Here is a 25,598-nt window from a genome sequence, read left to right as displayed (position 1 = left end):
TTATGAATGCTGTACTAAAATTACCTTTCTTTAAAAAGCCCGATCAAGGCCGGAGAAATGTAGATAACTAAGGAGTGAATACTGACAGGTATGCATTTTACAAACCAGTTAATGATGCTTAATCTAAACTTTTAATAATAAAGTTCTAACCATTGTTTTCTTCGTCAACATTACGAAACGTGTTTAGACCGAATTTCCTCTAAATAACATTCGGTACAAAGTTACTTTGGAGTAAAGAAAAATTGTTTGCTGACAGGAAGGTAATATTCATAAAGATTTATTTCCAAACTCATCTCCCTGACAAAAAAAGACGCTTCTCTCTAGTGGAACATACCCTGTTTCATCACGCTCAAATTCAAGTTTAGGTACAATATCTGGAGAATTATGTAAACAGGTTGGGACCAGTGCATAAATCAAATGGAATATTATAGTCTGTTTGGGAGATAATATCTTAAATTGGATTTGAATTTTAAGTGCAAAAAATTTGAAATTAGCTAAAAATATGGTAAATCCGCATATGAATACATGTGCATGAAATGGAACAACGGTATCAGGAGAAAACGTACCCAGGAGAAAACGTACCCAATCTCTAGGGTACGTTTTCTCCAGGAGAAAACGTACCCGGGTACGTTTTCTCCAAGAGAAAACGTACCCTATGAAAATCATATATTACTACTTAATGGTTTTTAATACTTTTAAATACTATTTTGCATAATAAATATACAGAAATTTAAGAGTTTTATTGATATACGAATTTAATACTTTATGAATTTAAAGGGGTTGGACATATTCAATAATTTTCAAATGCTACTTTAATGCATATTTCAATGCATAGAAATATGGAAATATATTCATTTTATGAATGATATCTTAATAATAATTGTAGCAACTTTTATTTTAGTACGAAATAATGACCTGTCATAAAGTGTTATCAGTCTACTTCTTCTAATATCCATTTATCGTTAGCCTTACCGATTTGAGTTTCGCTATGCGAGATCCCCCGATTTTAATTATAGTGATAATCAATTAAATACCTGAACAGTTTTTATTATATAATATTATGTATTGCCTCCCGGCGCAGGAGGCAGAAATATTCACTCTCCACACATTATACATGTCAGTGGCGTCGGAAGCAAATTGACCGTTCAATGTTACATTTCGTAGTATATATAGTTTCCATATATATGAATCAACAAATATTTAAAAGATTTCAGTGGACTTGGTTTGATGCAAACTTTGTTTTATAGATAAATTAAAAAAAAAAATGTTAAAAATAACGCGATATCTACTTCTTGAGATACTCATCATTTAGTTCTCCAAATGAGATTGCAATAAAAACTAATTATTTAACGGTTTCGTTTAATTGTTGACTAATTAAACTGCTCAGGCCATATTCGTGTACATGTATGTGAATGTTACAAATTATTGTCTTAATAATTTATGTACGTGACTATGCATTTAAAAACAAGAGCAACAAATGTTCATTGTATATTTTATTTTGTTTCATTTAAGAATATCTATGAAAACCATTATTTATTATTTTCATAGGGTACGTTTTCTCTTGGAGAAAACGTACCCGGGTACGTTTTCTCCTGGAGAAAACGTACCCTATAAATTGGGTACGTTTTCTCCTGGGTACGTTTTCTCCTGGGTACGTTTTCTCCAGCATTCGGAACAACTTATGATTAACAAATTTTTCTGTAACCGTTCTATTACACAGATTGTTTTTCCCTCAGTATTTCCAAAACTTCTTGCAAACTATATGCTTACAGTAAAACTTGCTACCCAAAGGTGTTGCATGTAAAAAATTACCTAATCCAAAAAAAATAAATTTTTGCACTATAAATTTATATCCCATTTGGGCTATTATTTGTAAAATTGTTTTTATTGACATATGTCTGTGTTGTTCAAGATTTTCCATTATCGTTAAATTAAATATCAATTTTTTATTTCTGAATACTAACTTTACCAAAAGCTTGACAAATTAAATTTATTAACCTCATTTCTTTTTTCTTATAGAATTTTTTCAACATGTCTATTGATTTTGCAGATAGTGACTGTGATATTTTGAAAATGGAATTAACACTGAGAACCTTACCTCGTGTTTTACACAAAACACAGACTGTGAGTTGCCGTAGAAACAGCCTGTGTCACACACGCCTCTTTCAAAATTTTGTGAGCAAAAAGTCATCAATGCCAGCTAGATTGAGCACAAAGACAGATATTGTAGCTAAGAGGACTCTGTTCCAAATGTTGCCTGTCGTTTACTGGCAGACAAACAGACATATGGCAGGGCACAGTAAATTTTCCAACATCAAACATCGGAAAGAAGCGCAGGACAGTAAAAAGTCAGCGCTGATGGGACAGTATGTCAAGCTAGCACAGTCAACTGTAAAAAGTAAGTAAAGAGAGCTTCCTGGATTGTATCGCATATTGAAACTTCACATACTAGTTATTTTAAAAACTTTTAATTTATATTCTTAAAAAAATCTCTGCTGAGATAGGTGTTCGACACTCATAAAAAAAAATCAATCAACCCATTTACAGCCCCCCCCCCCCCCAAATATAATTCACACACTGTATATATATGATATGCACCTTTTAATTTTAATGAGTTTATGCATTCAATTTGATTTTTATTAATAGATAAACTAGTTTTCAAGACCGAGACCTGGGCCTTGAAAAAAATCAAAATAAATATAAAAATATTTTATTACTTCTTTGGCTGGAAGTATTTGTTTTTATGAAAAGTGTGTTGGAAAACTTAAAATTTTAATTTGTTTACCATGTGAGCTAAAGTTGGTTAACTGTATTATATTTATTAGCTATGTAGAAACTGACAAGATTGAAATCTACACGCCCCGTTTTTTGATTGGTAGAAACCTTCATCAACCTTCAGCAACCTAAGAAAAATTTGATTCATGTGGGTTATGTATTTTTTCTGCAATGTCACCATCTTTGCATGAATTAATAATCAAGAAGGCATTTTATTGTTTAAATAGTTACATTTGGTGTTATTTCTATTTCAGTGGGTGAGTCTACTGATCCCAAACTTAACCCCAAGCTGGCCCAGGTTATAGAAAGTGCAAAGAAGAGCAGTCTGGGTGTTGAAACCATAAAAAAACTACTTGAAAGAATGGTAGGAAGAACTTTGATTGAGAATTGCTGGATTTTGTTACATTCAAATTGATATACAAATTCAAAGATCATGTACATACCGGTATATTTTATTACCAGTAAATAATTTATACCATTACATTAAGGTCAGACGACACGTTCCTCGAGAATCTTTTTTGTATCTCCTCGTAATAAAGAGTTCCAATAAAAAAAATAAAAAAAAAATATATATATATATATATATATATATATATATATATATATATATATATATATATATATATATATATATATATATATATATATATATATATATTATAATTACTTTAAAAATGATCAAAATTTACTTCAATTTGGTTATATGTGTACATGGTCGAGTGGTTAGAACCGTGGCCGCTCACTGTAAGTAGCGTATAGGTTCTAGAGGTCGTGAGTTCAAAGCCCTGCCCTGGCGAAGATATAGTTCTAATTTAGTGAATTTCGCTTTGCTGTAGATGTATTTATTTTTATATCAGCAATTCAAGTGTATTTTCATGAAGATTATATAGGAAATTGCATACTCTAGTATTTTGCAGAAATGCCTGGTAGGTTACCCTAATTTTTTACAAGAAAGCTTGTCAAAGTAGTAGTAAACCATTAACAAACTCCTGGAAAAAGTTATCTAAAATTGAGGAACGTGTCGTCTGACCTTAATTAAAGGTTTAATTTTTATGACCTACAAAATAAATAGGCATTTTACAATTTTACACCCTTCATGACGTAAAACATATATTATATAATTATATACATGTTCAGTACATGTATATGATTGATAGGAGATGAACCAATCTAATTAAAATTAGATCTTTGATCCATGCTTTTAATGGATCGCTAAACAACTACTTTGTCATGTTTGTGATCCAATTGTGATCATCAAGATCCAATTTTGATTAGACTGGATATGAACAAGTCTCCCCTTCTCAACATTATCAAAGTAAATTATTATGATTTGAATAGAACATGTTAGCTACTTTTGAACTTAATTTTTTTTGAAAGAAAAATAAAGAATACAAAGATATCATGATAGAAGTTTGTGGACCAGCCAACTCCATTTTCTTGGTTATGGTAGACGCAACGAACCAAGTGAGTGCTCGGACAGAGGTGAAAGCAGCAATGAGGAAACATCTGTAAGTTTGTGTGTTGTTCAGGTAGAAATGGAAAAATTATCTATATTTAAGTTTGTATGAGTTGTTAAAGCAGCTATGTAGAAATTTTTGTGCAATTCTGAATTATTTTAAGTCAAAGCAGATTACTAGTTCAAATCTCTACATAATGATGAGTTTTACTGTAGACAATCTTCGCTAGCCAAGGGTTTTCGGTCCACTCTGCTCCCCATTAATCCTTGGCAGATCTCATTACGAAATCTTGATGACAAACATTGCTTTATGATTGGCTGCAGCCGTGATTGGCTGATCCAATCGCAGCATTTACAACAGGCGCTTGTCAATAAACGTTTAAAGAAACACACGTGTGATATTGGTAAAACATTCTGTGCTTTTAACAAGTTGAGACACAAGTTCTCAAGTACAGTGCCTCCTAAATGATGGTCTAACCAGATTGCTCTAAAAAACGATATAATTAACTGCATTGAACGGAGATTTACAAACCAGTCAAGGCCAGCATGATAGTATGGGAAGTAAACATGGCGAATGTAGCCTCGGAAGTTGCTTATCCTGGTAGTATACAAGTTCCTGCTTATGGCTATTGCTTTTAGATGTTCAATGAGCTGTGTTTTATTTAATTTCTTTTGTCCGCAATATTCACGAAGATGATACCTGGTTTTATGGCATGAATGCTTTCATATATCAGTGACTTTTTCCCTTGGCTAGCAACGATGACCATAGACAATGTAATATTATCCCCAATTTGCAAATTTTTTGCTTATTTGACATATGTATAGTTTATTTATCATTATATCTTTCATAATCAAATAATTTACAGTAAATTTGAGTGACTTTTCCAGGTGTGTTATTCCACCTTAAATATCAAAATACACTAATAGTCTTGTGTATTTTAATAATCATCTCATGTCCATATTTACCACGGTGAGATCAATATAATCCCTTTGACCAGAATTCAGCTTTGATTTCATGCTATGATTTTAATACAGAGTGAAAGTCAGCAACTCCCCATCCAGTTTGCACTTATTCAAGCAGCAGGGAATTTTGTACGTGACCCCTGACCCCGAACGCCCCAACCTTGACCTTGAGGAGATTGCCATCGAGTGTGAGGCTGAGGATGTAACCAAGGAAATAAATGAAGAAGGTCATGAAGTGATCAAGGTTAGTCTTGAGTTCTTGTTTGCTAAGACCAAAAAATAAAAATAAATGTTTCTCAGGCACCGCTGCTTCAGACCAAATGATGTTGCAATAATTACATTCTCTGATAATTGGAAAGGGAGAAAAAACTCAATTTTAGGCTTAAATATTAATTTATTTCCCTTTGCAACTCTTGCAATAAAAAATAAACCTGCCTACCTCATTAGATTTTGAACATTTTGTTCGAGAACCAATACATTAATTTTGTTTGCCTGGTCTAACCTAAACCACCTCTCCACTCCTAATTTCAGAGGGGTATTTTTTTTTTATAGAAAAATTAGATAGGAATAAATCAACTGAGCTTCAATGAGTTCAATGATTTAGTAATATAGATATATAAAGTAAGATATTGACATTTAAGGGAAAAATGGGAAAATGAATAATTGGTTCTCTCTACTATTTAAGATTATAGATCTCTTTTTTCCATTTTTACATTTCAAGTCTGTTTTTAGCTTGGCTCTGCTGAAAGCAGAGTTCTGGCTGTATGCGGGCAAATCGCCAATGTTACTATAAATAGCACAACTTCAAAAGTAAACAAAAAACCAAACAGCGTCAAACTAAAAGCTTCCGCTACACCAAATAGTTACACAAAGAGCCACGGTTTGTCAAAAGTGTTAGCATTTTGTTTCTTTATTTAATTTCAAGAGAATTGTTTATCTTTTTTAGTTTTCTTATTAATAACGTGTTTTAAAAACAAGACTATGCATTTTGGACACATACGATGCGCATGAATTTTCACGTACTACTTTGCTGCGCGTTGAAGAAATGTATATAACGCTTGTTGCAAAATTCAAGGGAGCAACTGTTGAACTTTTTTCTACTAGACAGACATATTTTGTTTATAGCTGCTTACAAAATTTGGTCGCTCTCTGACGCTTTTCCGACATTCAAAGCATGAGAGAGGGAGAGAGAGAGAGAGAGAGATTTTCAGTCTTTACTACACAATATACATAAAGACACACAAAAAGAGACCGGCTTTCAGTACCTCAGTACTTTGATTTTTTTTGGGGGGGGGGTGGGGGGGGGGGAAGGGGTTAAAAAACTTAAAGTACACATCTTATACAACTTGCATTATTTATTATAAATGCAGATTTACTTCAAAGGAGGCATGTAGTCAACAAATTAACCATCACATCTACATTTTATTTAAAAAAAATGATTTGTTTAATAGCAATTAACTATTATTTAGTAAAGAAAATTTCATTTATTTTCACTTTAAAATTTCAATGTTTCGCCTATTTCTTTATATAGAGCTCTTTTTTAAAAGGAGATTTATATAGTCTTAAAGGTCTTACACAAGGAAATAGCCAATCAAACTGAAGTTCCATATATATAGAGAATTTCCTTTCTTTCTTCCTTTTTTGGCACCTTATTTTAGGCCTATAGTATTGATTTTGGACTAGGTGGCTAGGAGAAATATTACTTTAGTGGAATTGTCACACAAATTTCAATGGAACTATTTTTTTAGATGCGCATGATGCAACTTCCTGGATGGTGCTGAGCCTGTTTGTCAACATGTGGAACCCACATGCACTTCGGGGTAGGTATGTTTACTCTCAATTATCTCTCTTAGAAGCCACATAAGGCGTTATGCTTCTGATCTAAAAATTTTCTTGAAGCATTTAACTATAATTTCTCTTTCATTAATTATATTCTGAGAGTATACTAGTTAATTGATTTAAAACTGAATTAAAGCTTTATATTAACATATAGTGAAATTAATTCCTTGTGTGAGACCTTAAGAGAAACATTTAAACTGCATTTTTTCTAATTTCAGGAGTTGTCTCCCTTGTTAAAGTTCAACAATCGCGGATAAACAATGCGGGATGCTGTCTTGTCACCAATGGTGGAATTTGACGCCTGTATATCCGTATTTCTACCAATCGTCTCAGTCCTCTTTGTTGTGTACATCAGACAGGTAAGAAAATCAAGATAATTGTTTGCAAATATTTCAATAAGATAACAATGAGAAAAATAACATATTTACATGAGCAGAGCACCTCATAAAAGGACATGTCACATGTTACACACTCTCATCATTCACACATTACCATACATTCAGTGCACATTATTAAAACATAGCAATCATTAAATGTAATACAAAATTCACATGACAGGTATAATATAACGAACATTTAATACATGCTAACTACACCCCCCACCCCACCTACCCATGATAACACCCCCCCCCCTTTTCACACTTAGCTACTTCCTGTTTTACTTTGGATCTGTTAGTGACTTACTATAAGTGTCTTTAGACTTTTTATCGAAGAGCTGATATCTTTTAGATCATTCTGTAAAATTTTCTTTGGAATTTATATTTTAATAGTTTTTGTTTCATTTTAAAGTAATTTTGCCTATTTTGCTGTTATTTTAGATGATGGACCACTCTACTACCTTTTACAACAGGTGCCCCTACAGATTCACAAAGTTCCAATGTTGAATTTCCATGACCCCGATTGAGTGAGTGCACAACTTTATGTATTCTACTTTCAAAATTTTACTACTTGTAATACATTTTGGATTTGATTTTAAATGTGCCCTATTTTCAGATTTTTGTGTACAGGTGTGATATTTAATTCTATCAAGATTATTATGTCACAAAGTCAGATTTATACAGTCTTTTGACAACCATGTGTCTTCTTCTGTCATGTTTAATTCAAAATCACGAGGCAACACTGAAGAGTTCCACTTGTTGTTTTTCAGTCTGTGACAGGAGAAGGAATGAAGTTGGCAGGACTTTCCGCACTGTCCTTGGTAGCAGCTGATGATGGAACGGACAGAGTTGACATGGCTCATTTCATCAAAGGTAAGTCACTGGAGAAGTGTTTGAAGCAGTTTTCGTACTCGGTCCTGCATCTAGGCTTCAGGTCCAGGGCAAATCTTCTCTGCATGGATTCTCTCATAGCTTTTGTTCTTCCAGGAAACATGTGACTGCTGAAAAGAGCATTAGCAGTCTGTTTTCTTTGAGAGTCAAAGAAGTGGCGCACATGGCTATGTTAAGGCTGCCTGATTTATTTCACAGCGATATGTAGAAAGTCACTTGTCTGTACTTCATAAGATATGACGTCATAGTTAACTTTGAAGTCACGATCTGCATTCCTTTCTATCGTTCTTAGGGAATGTATCGTAACGTAATAAGTGATATTCATTGTGCATAATAAAACCGCTTCATTCCTTTACATAGACACTGTTGTAAATACTAGTGATACTAAATTCAATATCACCGATATGAAGTATAAAAAAATCAACAGTTTTAAAGCTTCGTAATAGGTAAATAGCTATTCTTAAACTAATGGTTTTGAGACTCCCCCTGCTACGTGTAATCTAATCAATGGTGATATGTATATGCATATAAAAAACGGCTTAGCGCAAGTGAAAGATAAAAAGTCTTAGTATATTTTACGTCAAATTGGGAGAGAAAATAAGTACCATTGTGAATCTTGCTGGGGGAAACCTACCGATTGACCCGATTTTGTGTAAATCGAGCCTAAAAGGTAAAAATGTACTTAATTTCGATGGCGGTGCAAAATGTTTTGACAATATTTCAAATAAATGAAATTAAAATATGAACCCCTAGCAAGAACTGCAAAATACATTACTTATCGAAGGATTTTTCATAAAAATATTTTTGATTCTAAGATGGGTGCCTTTCTTGCACAGTTTATTGCCACAAAACACTGTAATAAAATTCTTCTTCTTGGTAACATTTCAGTTAAGGTGTATGTCACTTGTGTGGCAGCTTGGAATGGTGAATTACCGATTGCACTGAAGGTGGCATTGTTATACTGGGCTTCTGGGGGCATATTACGTCCAGTATTATATATATTATATCCACGTCTGGGCACCTTATAGGTGTATTGGCAAGTCCACATTTCTCGTTAAGCTCTTGAATGCCCTGCCTTATTTTCTTCTTGCTGTTTTTGTTCACATCAGTGATGATTTTGCGTACTTTGTTGCAGGTCTGATGAATGTTGGTGGCTGATGCTGGTTTGATGTTTGCGCCAAGAAGCATACCACGTATACCCTCTGTTGTAAGGCTGGTGCCCAAGTGATCGACAGCCATAGCAACATTAAGCTGTGTGGCTCTCCGTCCCCTTCCTGATCGACTGACTTCCTCGTACAGCTTTTCACGGTGTAATGGCACTTCTTACATCGAATGGAAAGGATCCATGCCAGGCCTCTCTTTTCCTCCCCATGCTGGTTCCAGTCCAGGGAACCGTCACAGTCCGGTAATTTCTGTAAGTGCTCTTTAAATGCATGGTTCCATATGTAACGGACTTGAGTGCTTGCTATTGCACAAGTATATATACGCAATCCTGCACGAGAATAACCCATGAATTTAATTCTACCAAATTAGGAATTTCTTGTAAATATTGCCCCTTTTGTTAAAACACAAGAATAACCTGTGTTTGGACTCGTATTTAAGTTATTACCGAGGGTAATTAAATATAAGACTTATTTAAAATTTACAGAAATTTATTCAACAAAGAAATTACAAGACGTATAACTAATCAACAATAGCAAGTACACCTACAATTAATTCACTGACAATCGAGAATTACCCAAATCGAACAGTGATACTACAGCACAACCTTCGTGTGTACGTTAATTCAATAAAGGAGGGGGGGGGTGCACTAAACGAGAATGACCCGATTAGTGTACAAATAAATATTACCAAAATCGAGAAATCATCTAGAATTACCAGACTATATCTCACTTAGCTGTTAACGCAAAACTTTGCCAATTATTTTCAACAATAAATATGAATATATGTATAAATTATTCCTACTGTAACAATATTATAAAATATCGATAATTCAATTATTTAGAATAATAAAATTCCAAAGAACTATTAACGATTACTAATTATTTAATCGGTAAGACTTCAGAGATTAACCCTTCGTCTAACCGTGAATAAAATGAACTATGTTGTCTGTATTGAAATTAATCCAATATGAACTCCCTAAATATAAATTAATATCATGTAAACGAGATTAACTCTTAATACCACGATGTATTAAAAAAATAAATTATTCAAAATCAATCCCCTAATTCTACCTAAAATAATCGAAGTAGTTAAAACACACCCTCTAACCTCAATTGCTAAACCCCAAGTCCACCGGATAGAGTGATCTCCCCTTTTTATACACATACGGAGTCCCCCAAGTGACCCACGCGCTTCCCTAGGGATCACCGGCAGTCACCGGCAATAACATAGACTAATGTATAAAATATAATTCATCAATTGAATTAGGTGATTTACACAACACATGACAAGTAAAATTATAGCAATTCATACAACAATACATTAATACAGAAATCGCAATAAAATCTAGTGCACAAAAGTTATGATTTGCATCGGGCGTGATATACTGAAATTCCATAACACTAATGGCGGTATGTAAAAACGAAAAGTACATGCTTGGAAAAATCATGAAAACATTTAAAGTGGAGTTTGCCAACGAAAACAAAAGACCTGGAAGATTGAAATACAATCAAATAATCACGTTCATCTGATGCAGTGAGTAATAATAGTACAAATTATGACATCTCGCTGTGAAATGCAAACGGTAAATAAGGGGGACATGTCAAAAGTAGTACATGCGTGTGCAATATCAAAATACAATTCTATATCGTGTCACAATCGTCATACATGGTTAAGCAGTTTTTTCTTGATGGAGTACCGGTACTTTGTAAAGTCTGGAATTGGGGTTCGGTGACTCTGCATTCATGTAGGAGTCTACCAGCTCCACTTCACTCGGCCTGGGTCGCAAAATCTTCATTTGACTGCTTTTACGCTAAGCATCGCTTACTGTGAATATTCCATCCTTCAGCTGCTGTACAAGGTCCTGAAACTCTTCTTTACTCAGCCTTCTTATAGGACATAGACACTGTACTGGGCTGGTGGTCCCTGTACTTTTCTGGCCCTTGTTGTGAGCAATGCTTCCGTTTTTGTACTGATGTCGATGCAGCCACTTTGGTCCTTTCTTTGGCATGATTTATATTGAACTGTACACTTGTAGACTTTTTCTGGGAATATGATGTTGTGTGTGGTGCAAATTTTTAAGGATTGTAAACTATCATACTGTTTATTTTTTTTTTTTTATAATTTATTTCTTTTTCAAAGAAACAGACATGCAAAACAGACATTCAATCATACACACACACATACACACTTATGAATAAACACTGAAATTTATTATTTTGTGGTTACTTGCTTACATGGGAAAAAAATTAAGTATAAAAAAAATATTCATGATACAGTGTAATAAAAATAAATCAGATATCAGCAGCCAAGATATCTTTCCAACTATCCCATAAGTTTTCAAAATATTGTAGTTTACCAGTTTGTATTGCAGCATATCTTTCAATATTGTATTTTAGTTTTAAGTGATAAAGGAAACCAATCAGACATGGTGTCTTATTTGACATAAGACAACAAAAAATATATTGTTTCATATACAGAATTATAAAATTAATTACTTTGTTATGAAATGACAATGGAAGTTGGCCAAGTATAATATTAGACATATTAAATCCAATTCTTTCAGAGGTCTTTCTATAAATGTATAAACTAAGTTCACTCCACAGGGTATGCATTTTCTCACAGGAAATAAAAACATGTATTATTGTTTCCACATTGTTTTTACAAAACCCACATGTGTTAGTATTTTTAATATTGATTTTTTTAAGGTAGTATCCAACTGGAAGAATTTTGTGTAAAATTCTAAATTGAAGCCATTGTACAGAAGAATCTTTGGTAGTTTTAAAACAAATCTTAAAAATATCATATACAGTAAGATCTTCAACATTATAATCAACCAGATCTGTTTTCCATCTGTTTACAGCAATTGGAACAACCACATTTTCGTTCAAAACATTGTAAATAATTTTTGTACACTTTTCATGGAGTATGATTGTTTGGAAAAAAAATGGTATACATGGATTAGGATTTCTTTGAACAAAAGTCCTGTCAATGTTAGACATTTTAAAAAACTTAAAAATTGCTGATTTAACACTGTTGTATTGCATTATACATATATTCTTGAGATTGTATTTACATTTAAATTCTTCATAACTTAAAAAATTACAATTTTCATCATAAAAATCTTGTATGACCTTTACACCATTCTTGTACCAGGTTTTTATGAAAACATATTTATTTGCTATGAGTATTTTTGAATTGTACCACACCGGAGAATTTAAAAGATTATCTTTTGCCTTTGGGTGATCAATATAGGTAATAATAAAACATAACCATGAATTTAACACATCTTTCCAAAAATCATTGTTTACCTTGTGTAAACATTCAATTACAAAACTATCACCAAAATCAAACAAATTCTGTAAAAACTCATTTCCATAAATGGTAAATAAAAAATCCATCCATGGTTTGTGTGATTTTGTAAGCCTTTTTATCCATGAACATTTGAGAGATATTATAAAATTGTTAATGTTAACCATTTTCAACCCTCCTGATGAATAGTCCTGTGTAATGACTGACCTCTTAACTTTATCAATCTTAGATTTCCACAGAAATTCAAACAAAATTTTATTAAGGTATGAAATTGTTTCTTTCTTTGGATTTGGTAGTGAAATGAATAAATGATTTAGTTTCGGTATGAGCAAACTTTTAATAACAGTAATTCTACCAATGGGAGTAAGAATTCGTCGTTTCCATTGCTCTACCATAGCTATAATTTTTGGAATTTGTAAATTATAATTCATATCGACAATATTATGAAGATTTACTGAGAACTGGATTCCTAAAAGGTTGAATGTTGTTGACCCCCAATCCAATTTCCATCTTGTGTGATGATAAACCTGATCTGAAATTTTTTTTGATCCAATCCAAATAATCTTTGTCTTAGATGTATTTATTTTAAGACCAGAAAAACTAGAAAAAAATTCTATGGTTTCAAGAGCTGCAAAAAGAGATTTTGGTGAACCATCAAGGACTAGTGAAGTGTCATCTGCATATTGTGATATCTTATGTTCAATATCATTAATAAAAATACCTTTAATATCTTTGTTTTGTTTAATCATTATTGCTAAAATTTCTGCACACATGATAAATAAATATGGAGCAACAGGGTCTCCTTGCCTGCATCCCCTTTGTACAACAAACTGTTGTGATAAATGGCCGCACTGTAAAATAGCAGCATGGAAGTTTGTATTTAAAATCTTAATCCACTGAATAATATTTTCTCCAAAGCCAAAATATTTAAGGACTTGGTATATGAATGACCACGACATAGAATCAAAAGCCTTTTCAAAATCTATAAGTATTAAAAGACCAGGTATGTTTTTGAACTCAGTGTAAGATAACAGGTCATATATTAATCTGGTATTTTCCCCAATGTATCTTCCCTTCATAAATCCAGACTGTGTATCAGATATTAAATAATCTAATACTTTCTTAATTCTAAAACTAACACACCCTGAAATAATCTTGTACAAAACATTTAAAAGAGTAATTGGTCGCCAGTTTTTTAAAAACTGTCTAGGCTTATCACCTTTAGGTAGACATGAGATAATTCCAAGTCTCTGTGAGATGGGGAGTTCCTTCTTCAAAAATATACAGTTAATGGCTCGTACAACAAAATTTTTAATATCTTTCCAAAAAAATTTAAAAAATTCAGCAGTGTACCCATCACTCCCAGGAGATTTGTTGTTCTTCATATGTTTTATGACATTTAATACCTCTTTTTCTAAAAAAACATCTTCTAGACCATTTGACAACTCATTTTCTAACTTAGGTGAATTGTAATTAAAAATAATATTATCTAAATCAATCCTTACTAAATTTGTGTCCTCACTTGCATATAAATTTTCATAGTACTTCTTTACATAATCTAGTATTTTTTCTTGCTCATATACCCTTCCAATACCCTCAACTTCAATTTTTTTTATTGTTTTGTTTATATAATTTCTAGATTCCAAATTGCAAAAATATTTTGAAGGTTTTTCGCCTTCCTCCATCCAATGGGCACGAGACCTTATCATATGTCCAAACAACTTTTCCTTGCGTAGCTTTTCAAGAGCACTTTTTTTTTCATCCAAAATATTAATATCAACAGTAGAATCTGATTCCATACATTCTATTTCCTGGACAAGATTTTTTTCAGTGTTATTTCTGACCTTTTTTCTATATGTTGAATAAGAAATAGTCACCCCCCTTATTTCCATCATTAGCACCTCAAAAAAAAAGACTTTCATCAATACCATTTTTACATTGAAAATCACAACTCTCTATATTATCTAGATATTGTTTACTAATTAACTGAATAGTTTCTTGAACTTTTATTACATATTCTTTGTCTGACAGAAGAGAATTGTTAAACTTCCAAAGCCCACACCCTTTGGTGAAGGGATTAAATTTTATCTCAAGCAAAACAATGGAGTGATCAGACCTGTAACCCGGCTTAATGGAACAGTTTTCAACTAAATTTGAAAGACTATCAGAAATAAGAAAAATATCAAGACGACTTTGTTTCAAAGGATTTTTCTTACGCCATGTGTAAACTTTTTTGTCTGGATTTAGAACTCTATAATAATCGATAAGTTGCAAATCTTCCATAATTTCTAAGACTTTACTACGAGCCTTAGGGTTATTAATTCCAGTGTAATTACAAGTATCAAGCGAAGGATTTAGAGTTAGATTAAAATCACCACACAGTATGAAATAATCATTGTCAAATTCTAAGAAAATATCTCTTACATTTTCATAAAAACTAGGGGTGTCAATATTAGGCCCATATATATTGATAAGTGTTACTTTGTTTTCTTCAATGATTAGATCCAATGCAAGCAAGTTACCATCTGTGTCCTTTTTTACTCTTAGGATTTTGAATTCAAAATTGTTGTTAAAAAGTATGCAGACACCTCTTGAATTTGACAAATATGAATTAAAAACGCATTTGTATCCCCACTGGGATTCAATGAATGGTTCGTTTTCATGTATAAAATGAGTGTCCTGAAAACAAATAATAGAGTATTGTTTTTGTTTATAATAATTTAAAACATCTTGACGTTTGTTAAAAGTTGCTAGCCCCTGGCAGTTCACCGTTGCTATTGTAATATTACCCGACTGTGGTATCCTAGGAAAATTGTGAAGAAACAGAAAGTAAATAAAAATGACAATTTAAAATTAAGCAAGTAACCACTTACCAGACTATCATTAGACAAATACATAAACACACATTCACACACCATACACACAATCATCGTTTTTTAAGTATGACGATCCCGATCTCGTTAGGCAATAGGACACAGACCACAATTATTTTTCCCTCTTATTCCTTTATAAAACAAAAATTCATATAAAAAATTCCACCGGCTCAAATCTATTCAAATTTGGCATAATGACAGACAAACATTAGTCCAACAACATTTCCAAAGGACAGGAAAATCAATCGAGAGGGAGCTGAGATATGGCCCCTACAATAACCCCTACCCTGCAATATCCACTTTCACTTCGGAATATTTGTAAACATTGGCCTCTTTACACCCTTCCTATTGCGCCTTTAAAGATCGATTTTCCCAATTATTTTTAGCTAGTATTTTTTTTCAAACCTTCTTCTTTCCATCCATGCCCTAAAAGGCGCCAAATTCGCCCATTTAGCACCCCTGGGAATTTTTGGAAAAAACATACATTTTTAGAATAGAACTACTTGACTGATCAATGAGCACGGGGTAAAAATAGTGGTATGTGACCTAATAATTTCACATACCTTTATTGATTTTGATGAAACTTGGTAGGTTGGCACCTGTGGGTATTTCCAATGTCTCCTAGAAGTTTCGGTGAAATCCTTCTCCTTACACCAGAGTTATGGGCCCCTGAAAAAAGGTACAGGAATAGCTGAAATTGCATGCCAACACCAGCATCTCACACAAAATTCACTTCACTAAAGTACTCACAATGACCTTATTTTATAATCAATTTCCTTGAAACTTTAATATGTCATATTTCAACTTATTGCCCAAAGACATCTGACATTTTTTCTCATCAAGATTAATATTATGCAATTTTAATAATTTTTTGAAATTATACCCCAAATAAGGCTATAAATCCCCAGAAAAGCCCAAAAATAAAATATGTAGACACAGATTTTTCAGTTGGAAAAAATATGTAAAATTTCTACATTTAATATACTATAGAAATCAGACATGCTAGTAAATAAACAGCAAGTAATCCCTTTGTTGTAAGCAGATAATCAAACATGGCCACTCCACTGCAACCAACTTGAGGAAGTGGCACTTACAGGTCAAAATGGATTAGCTCTGGGTACAGTTTAGATGACATGGATAGGTATAAAATGCCATTTGAAGTACTGTCAAACATACAAGACTATAAATATGATAGAAATAAAGGAATCCATCACACCATCTTTGATACAGCAAGCAGAAAGTACTTACAGAAGTTATCAAAATGTTTCAGAAAAACCAAAGGCCATGGAACAAAGGGAGGGAACTCCGCCAAAGGAAGCCGCCCAGCAGGAGGTTTTTTCGGCAAGGTAATACTAACAGATCCAAGGCTTCATCAGAGGACAAAGAGACAACTCGTAAACGCTCCTTTGTCCGGCTATCCGCTGGGGACCATGCCCTGGTAACACGACCAAGTTTAGACTGCCAATCCTACATAACTCCCGACTGTGATGGGGAGAGTGGATCCTCGTGTATTCTTCGGCCACGGTCAGAAAGCTGCAGATACCTACAAAATGCCAACAGCAATGAATATGAAGGGGGACAACGTGTAGTGAGTGAGGAGAAAATGATAGATATGATGACGAGCACAGCCCATATTCATCAGACTACTTCAAGCACCTGCCCCATGCCAAATTTTGCTGTACTCGAGGCAAGAAAGCTAGGCATCTCTTGGAAGTACAAGATAAAATGCGCAAATTGTCCGTTTACCTCTCCGACATTCAACCTGTATCATGAGATTCATCAAGAGGGACCAGGCCGTAATCCATCAGCAACCAACATCGCTCTCGCATATGCCATTCAAGACACTGCCATCGGGGCCGAAAAGATAATTGAACTCCTCACCTGTTTGGACATACCTGCTCCCAGCAAATCATTCATGCAGACACTCCTGTGCAAAACAAGCAGAAAAATGACAGAACTTAACAAACTGGACATGAATGACAAGATACAAAAAGTCAAACAGGTTAACGTTACTCGAGGACACCCTGAAAATATCATCAACATTTCAACAGATGCAAGGTACAACAGCAGCGTCATGTTTAGTCGGAAGACCCCCGGCCAGAATGCCAGTCAAGCCTTTTCTCTGGCAGTAGAAACAAATACAGATAGAAAGTACATACTTGCCTGTGCTGTACAGAACAAACTCTGCTGGACTGGTGCATGGCTGCGCGGCAAAGGCATGGAGGTGGACTGTCCTGGCGGTCATGCGGAATGTACTGCAAACCTGTCTCCGGCTGCTCCGTTCTCGGAATACGAGATGGGAAAGGATATCGGCACTCAGCTCGGCCTGCAAGATGTTCTAGTCCGGTATGTTACCACAGACGGCGATGCCCAAGGTGCTAAAGGAGTGGACGATGCCATGCGGGCTCTTCATCCCTTGTGAAAAGTAGAGCGCCTAGCAGACCATGTCCATCTTGGGCAATCACAGTTCCGTGCCAGCAACCGAGCAGTATACAGCGATGAAATGTTCCATTCTAAGACAAAAGAAGAAAAGAAAGAGTTACAAAGGGTGTTTAGCAATGACTTAAAATCCAGATGTTCCATGATAGTGAAAAAGCTATTCACCAAGTATGACAGAGACCTGGAGAAAATGAGCAGTTTCTTACCCAAAGTCCTGGAGGCAACTGTTGCATGTTATGACGGAGACTGTTCTATGTGTGCCGCCTATTCCTTGGTCTGTGAGGGGGGAGTGGTCTCCAACTGGTGGAACTTTAGCCGCAACTTGGCCATCTATAGGATCACCGCCCTGCAAATGAATGACAACGACCTAAGAATTGTGACAGAAGTTCTGAAAATGAAGTTGAGCGTGGAGGCTATCTCTGCCATGAAACTTCTGACTGACACCAATGCCAACGAGTCCTACCATAGATCTGCAAGTGCTAACATGCCCAAGAATGTGAAATTCTCAAGAACAATGGAAGGCCGTCTGCACTCCATGATTCACAGGAGGAATAACTTACCAGGAACCTCAACCAGACTCAAGTGTGAATCTGCCGGTGTCCAATACTCAGACTCCGGCAAGCGACGACTAGCCAGGATTGACCAGCAGTTCCTCTACAGACAAGAATACCATAAAAAGGAAAAGATTAAGACCAGAAGAAACAAACAGCAGCGTAGGAAAATGGAGGAACACCATCTATATCGACAGGAACATCGGACAAAGTCAGACTACCGGAAGGGACAATTGGATATGAACCTACCTGCAGCACGTGATCATCCCTACCACAGGAGAGGAGCATGCCAATATCATCTGAGGCCTCGCCCAGGATGTGACTGAATGACTTTATACCCATTTTATGAATGATACTGACTTTTACTAACCTTAAAGCTTAATTGAACTGAATCCATCATGTGCCATCAGGCATATACTAAAACCATTATTGTGAGGAGAAATGCATGACTCTCCAATGTTTAGCGGTGTAACATTCTAATAAATATGATAAACTTACCTATATTCTTTGTTTTCTCAATTCATGTCAATAATGAGGTCAAGTCTGCAAGGCAGGTACGGAAAGTGGCCCAGGCAGGTGCCCCTAGCTCGGCAGGTCTGTCGCTGGTTGTTAATACCATGTGGTTCCAGAGTGATGTGCTCACAGCCTGTTGTGGCACAAGTGTGATGCAACAATGGATGCATCCAACTCATGATAACCATGATGTAGCATGACACTGAGTCTATGTACATGCATGGTAACCCACTTGTTCTTTACTGGATGCTTGTAGCATACAACACCATATTTGTTGTTGCTGCTTCTAGCACCAGTCCAGATGCGACACTGACCGTTCAAACTAGGAGCAGAGCCCGAGCGCACTTTTTCTCTGTATTTTGTCAGAAATTCGTCCATAGCCACGAAATGAAAGTTGCAGACGACAAAAATAGTGCCGACGCATGGTTACATAGAAATACGACTTACCTCATTTGCATATGCGGGTCATACTAATCACCCAACAATAAAACCACCCCCCACCCCCAATTTTTCCTCTATTTTGGTGAAATTAAATTTTCATAATTGAACAAAAGGCCCAATTTCTCCATAAATTACCTTAAACGATTGATATTTGTTAAGAAATGGGGGATAAAACCCTAAATAAGCAATTTCACTTTTGACCTGATAGGACACAGACCACAATTATTTTTCCCTCTTATTCCTTTATAAAACAAAAATTCATATAAAAAATTCCACCGGCTCAAATCTATTCAAATTTGGCATAATGACAGACAAACATTAGTCCAACAACATTTCCAAAGGACAGGAAAATCAATCGAGAGGGAGCTGAGATATGGCCCCTACAATAACCCCTACCCTGCAATATCCACTTTCACTTCGGAATATTTGTAAACATTGGCCTCTTTACACCCTTCCTATTGCGCCTTTAAAGATCGATTTTCCCAATTATTTTTAGCTAGTATTTTTTTTCAAACCTTCTTCTTTCCATCCATGCCCTAAAAGGCGCCAAATTCGCCCATTTAGCACCCCTGGGAATTTTTGGAAAAAAACATACATTTTTAGAATAGAACTACTTGACTGATCAATGAGCACGGGGTAAAAATAGTGGTATGTGACCAATACACATTCACAGTTCAGTTCACTTCGATCCCGATCGAATTTCCGCACCCCGCCGCATTACCAACCTCTAGTGTTTTTTCAGCTTCTTGTCAATCGAATCAAGTATGTCGAATTTATGTCGCACACCTTGGTTATCTAACGCGAAGATCTTGCCGTTATAATACCAGGAACTTTGTATCCGTTCGTCCTTGTTCAGTTGTCGAAGGAGTTCTGCGTTCTGATGGGTAATGTGGTCGTACATTTTAAAGTGGCTTTTCACACCATCTTTTGATCTGTGTTTGATTATTTTAATTTTCGAATCACTGTTCCTCAGTTTGGCAATAACGGGGCGAATCCTTCCCTGTTCCCCTGGGATACGGTGTATTTCAAGGATATCGCTTGGTTCTACGGTTTCGCCTGTCGTTTGTTTCATGATGGCTATCAAGTCGGAGCGCAAGTCTTCCTGCGCCTTTTCCTTCCACCCTATAAACTTGATGTTGTTTTTCTGAGAGTACTGCATATTTTGGTTTGCTTGAGTGTATGCTGTCACGGTTAGCGATTTATACTCCTGTAGGTTGGCTTTTAGATATCGTAATTCTGCTAGCTGCTCGTGAAATTTCTCCTTCAGGTCATTCATATCCATATTCATCCCGTCGGCTATTTCTTTCGTGCGCGACTCGAATATTTTGGATTTTTCATCTATCTCTTTGATAAACTCGTCCTTCACCTGTGTAGTAACGGTAGTTGAGAGTTCTTTTGTCAGTGTATCCTTCACCTCTGTGATCACCTCTGTTATGATTTCTTTCTTGAGCTCCCCCTTTATTTCCGAGACAATGTCCGTAACAATATTTTTAATGTCGTCTTTTTTCATCATTGTTGCTCGGATTTCCAACAGACTTTCTTGAATAGATTTAAGTTCATCAAAGACATCAGTATTAATGGGTTCAGTATCGGAGCTACTGGTTCTTTGTACTTTGGACGGCCTTTTGTCCGAAATATGGGCGCTTTTGATAGACGACGACACCGATTGTAAATTTAATTGCACCAGTCGTTTGTCTGAAACCTTTTCACTCTTTTTTTCTAACTTTTTTTCTGGTTTATCTGATTTTTCTGACTTGTTCTTTCCTTCCATATTTACGGACATTGCAAATAAAAAAAAGAATGACTAAGAAAGTTCGATGAGTAGGTACTCACGGTTTTGCGGTTAAACTTCGCCACAGTCACAAAGAATTTTACAACTCTCCAGTAGGATTCACAGACTGTAAATCACACACCAAGTACAAAATACAAAATACAAATCACTACCTTTTCTACTGTTGTAGAAATATTTAGAAGCTTTTGTAACGTTTTTAAGTGACGAAAAAGGCAATTTTTGCGGAGCGCTTAAAAAAGACGTTAGGCTATTACCATCACGTGACCGGACCCTCCCATACTGTTTATTTATTTTAGAGCTGCCATGTCTTCTAAGAGGAACCCCATCTTATTGATGGAAAAGCTTCATCACCCCCCATTGCTTAAGAACCTCTTATCTTCATCACTAGGCATTAATCAGTGACCACCGTTATCAAAGTTCCAAGGTACGTTATTGAAGACTCTTCTGGCACTATTGTTTCCAGTCTCTGTCTTTGTCTTAGAATTAAAATTAACAACTTTTTGCTAATTAATTCTAATGTTTAAGTCAACTTCCTTTTTCCTAGCTAATTAATGTCTATTAATTAGAGCTGATTTTTTTTAAAGCACATACACATAAACTCTAACATTTCAGGTTTCATTTCATTTCAAGCTCATTCACAACATCTCACTAATCAAATTTTATTTAGTTTTGAAAACATGTATTGTAGATGAATTTTAACAGAAATTTACTCCAGATTTCAGCAATCTGTAAAGAAGAGTTATCTCCTACTTTTTAAATCCCTTCCGGTCAAAAGTAGATTTTCATACACTAGCATATAGGAAATAGATACTAGTACCTACTAGACATTTACTGCAAATTTCATTAAATTTCATGAACTTTTAGTTGTTTTAAAGGTCTTACGCAAGGAAATAGCCAATCAAACTGAACTTAGTCAATTGTAGTTCCATATAAATAGAGACAATTTCTTTTCTTTCTTCCTTTTTTGGCACCTTATTTTAGGCCTATAGTATTGATTTTAATTTAGACCCATTGGCTAGGAGAATTATTACTTTAGTGGAATTGTCACACAAATTTCAATGGAACTATTTTTTTAGATGCGCATGATGCAACTTCCTGGATGGTGCTGAGCCTGTTTGTCAACATGTGGAAAGTAAAACACGCTTATAACGAAGTCCCAGGGATGTTCAATTTTACTTCGTTATATGCGTAATTCGTTATATCCGTTAAGTTTACAACATGTAATACAGCCACGGGGAACGAAATTCACTTTGCTGTAAGTGTCAGTTCATTATAAGCGTGTTCGTTATAACCGTGTTTTACTGTATCTCTCTTAGAAGCCGCATAAGGCGTTATTTTTCTGATCTAAAATTTTTCTTGAAGCATATAACTATAATTTCTCTTTCATGAATTATATGCTGAGAGTATAGTTAAATAATTTTAACTGAATTAAAGCTTTATAGTAACATATAGTGAAATTAACTCTTTGTGTGAGACCTTAAGAGAAACATGTAACTTTTATTTAAACTGCATTTTTTCTAATTTCAAGAGTTGTCTCCCTTGTTAAAGTTCAACAACGGCGCATAAACAATGCGGGATGCTGTCTTGTCACCAACGATGAAATTTGACACCTGTATACCCGTATTTCTACCAATCGTCTCAGTCCTCTTTGTTGTGTACATCAGACAGGTAAGAAATTAAGTGAATGGAGGAAAGGGATAATGTACCTTAAAATACATTACATACAGTGCAACTGTTTAAATCAAATTATTTATCACTCAATTTTTCAATAATCTTTCTAGATATAAAGATTAGTGATTTTGTTGATTGAATTAGTTTCACTGTATTAATTAGAATCCAAATTAGAAGTGCATGCATTTTGTATCGTCTCTTCTGATACTTTTTCATCTGCTTGCTAGGAAAATATCATCACGGTGACATTATTCTGCTAGTTATAGAATTTCTTTTCCAATACATGCAACAAAAATATTGAAAAAAAATTGTGTTTATAAGATTTTTAAACATAATCAAATATTATTTATGGAATTTTTATGTTGTAAAAATGTTTTGTCTTCCAATATTTTTGTTTTGTGTAATGAATTTAAGACACTTAAAAGCCTAGAATTTTTAACTTTCATGTATGTTTCAACAAAGACCTGAATGAAAGTAAATGACAAGCAAAATTTATATACTGAACTTTGAAACATCCTTTTATATTTCAATCCTATGTTATTCTTAAACTAATGATATCACAGGTCGCCGACGATGGCCGGAGGTCTTTTCTCCATCAGTAGAGAATATTTTACAGAACTTGGTACCTACGACCCTGGAATGGATATTTGGGGAGGAGAAAAATTAGAACTGTCATTTAGAGTAAGTAGGATCCTGGACATGGCACCAAATTTCTTTTTCTTGTCCATTCTCATATGTTGAAAGAACATTTACTGTTTGTAATATAATTTAAATTCATGTTTGATGAATCATAACATTTTTCATAACTCATTTTCTGCAATACGGTTTTATAATTGGTTACTGGTTAAAAAAAATATTATGATATCATGACAGTTTTGTATGATTTTATTTTTCAGTTTGAAGGTCTGGATGTGTGGTGGTACCTAAGGAATCATTCCATGCTCTCATGTTGGTCACATCTTCAGAAAGAGAAGTCCGTACAAGTGGAGGACTGGTGTCAACGTTGTCAAGAAAAACTCAATCCGATTGGCCGAAGTTTGGATGGACGAATACATGAATTATTATTATGAAAGATTCAACTATGATCTGGTATGGAATTTTGAAATTTTCTTTTGATTTTTAGTTTCCTGAATGTGAAACTGAAGGAGAATAATTATCTGTCTGTTTGTCAGTTACTGTGGAATTATTTAAATTCGTGGGAGCCAATTTTCGTGGATTGTTGGTAGTTTGCTTATTCATGGGGCTGTAATTTCGTGGATGTGTCGGTTTTCAGTTTCAGTAACAAAGATAACTATTTCTAAATTTGCTTTCATTGAGGTTGTAAATTCGTGGGGGAGGGCTACCCACGAATACCACGATAATTGAGCCACCACGAATTTTAATGATTCCACAGTAGTCTGGCCCGGCCCTCTTGGTTTTCAGCTTATTTTTTGTACATGGTTTTAAGAACTGATTCAGAAATAAAAATGGGGACAGCTTGTAGATTACATGTTTTGGTTGTGCAATACTCTCAACATGTTTAAGTAGTTTTTATTGAGACATTTTTATTTCACTTCGATTTATAATATGATGTTTTGTTTCTACGTTTTGAAAATGACATACTCTTGAATAACAAATTAAGGATATTCATTTGAAAAATTTAAATTGTATAATCTAAAATCAAAAAGAATCTAGTTAAACAACTTTAGATGAAAAATAGATAAATACATTTTTTTCCATAGGTAGATTACGGAGTTGTCACGGACAGAAAGAAGCTCCTTGAACGTTTGCAGTGCCATAGCTTTGACTGGTTCGTCAAAAATGTCTACCCAGACCTCTTTGTTCCAGGGGAAGCCATTGCTTCTGGAGAGGTACGGAAGATAATATCATCATTTTATCGTCTCATCTTTCATTGTTTTCATGTTTTTTTTAGTACAGACAAGATTGAAGTAAACAAAGAGATAATCCTGTGCCATGTTTGATATTTATGGCCCTAATAAATAGACTTGCTTTAATTTATGTTGCTATATTGAATTTCAATGTTGGATAGGTCAGCCACAACAGTACAGTTAATTTTCTCAAAAAATTACTTTTTGCTATTATGAAAATGATGTCACAAAATTATAAAATATCACCAAAATAAAAAAAAATGACAAAATTATAAATATAATATAGCAGTTAAGACACATTCTTTACAAGAAATGAAGAGTCACATGCATAAGCAGGTTATTTAAAATGTGAGCAATACTATGATAATACTTCTTTTTTTTTTTTCTTTTTTTTTTTTCTTTTTTATATATAATTTATTGTTTTTGTTCCATACTAATACTAATGTTGACATTAATAAATTCAGTTTTTATAAATTTTATGCACATGCAAACACACAAGTATATTTACATACATTTTTAGAAATATATTAGAAAATTGGCAATTTCAAAGTTTGCATAAATTATATTGTTACGTAATGCATTGTTTACAGATCTGCAGCAAGGCCAAGCCGATGTGTATCGACAGTGCGGTGGATAACCACAACTACCACAAACCGGTCAACATGTGGCCTTGTCA

At 34.5% G+C, this 25,598-nt stretch overlaps 2 protein-coding genes across 2 annotated transcripts in view; both read left to right on the top strand.

Moving 5' to 3' along the window:
- LOC136272168 (probable transcriptional regulatory protein HY04AAS1_0501) overlaps nt 1-25,598 on the top strand; it is a 70,887-nt gene that overhangs the window by 28,273 nt on the left and 17,016 nt on the right. The window contains exon 2 of the mRNA XM_066073305.1: nt 2,051-2,398. Coding sequence (XP_065929377.1) covers nt 2,074-2,398 — 325 coding nt within the window. The 5' untranslated portion in view covers nt 2,051-2,073. The remainder of the gene's footprint in view (nt 1-2,050; nt 2,399-25,598) is intronic.
- Nucleotides 3,043-7,386, top strand: LOC136272172 (uncharacterized). The gene is made up of 5 exons (XM_066073309.1): nt 3,043-3,139; nt 4,153-4,283; nt 5,267-5,438; nt 6,943-7,014; nt 7,252-7,386. Exons 1-4 carry the CDS (start codon nt 3,137-3,139, stop codon nt 6,973-6,975), a joined length of 339 nt encoding a protein of 112 aa, XP_065929381.1. The 5' UTR covers nt 3,043-3,136; the 3' UTR covers nt 6,976-7,014; nt 7,252-7,386.

Source organism: Magallana gigas, chromosome 10, assembly GCF_963853765.1.
Source record: "Magallana gigas chromosome 10, xbMagGiga1.1, whole genome shotgun sequence".
In the NCBI taxonomy this organism is placed as follows: domain Eukaryota; kingdom Metazoa; phylum Mollusca; class Bivalvia; order Ostreida; family Ostreidae; genus Magallana; species Magallana gigas.
The sequence above is the reverse complement of the archived record's forward strand: the minus strand, read 5'-3'. Positions and strand labels throughout refer to the sequence as shown.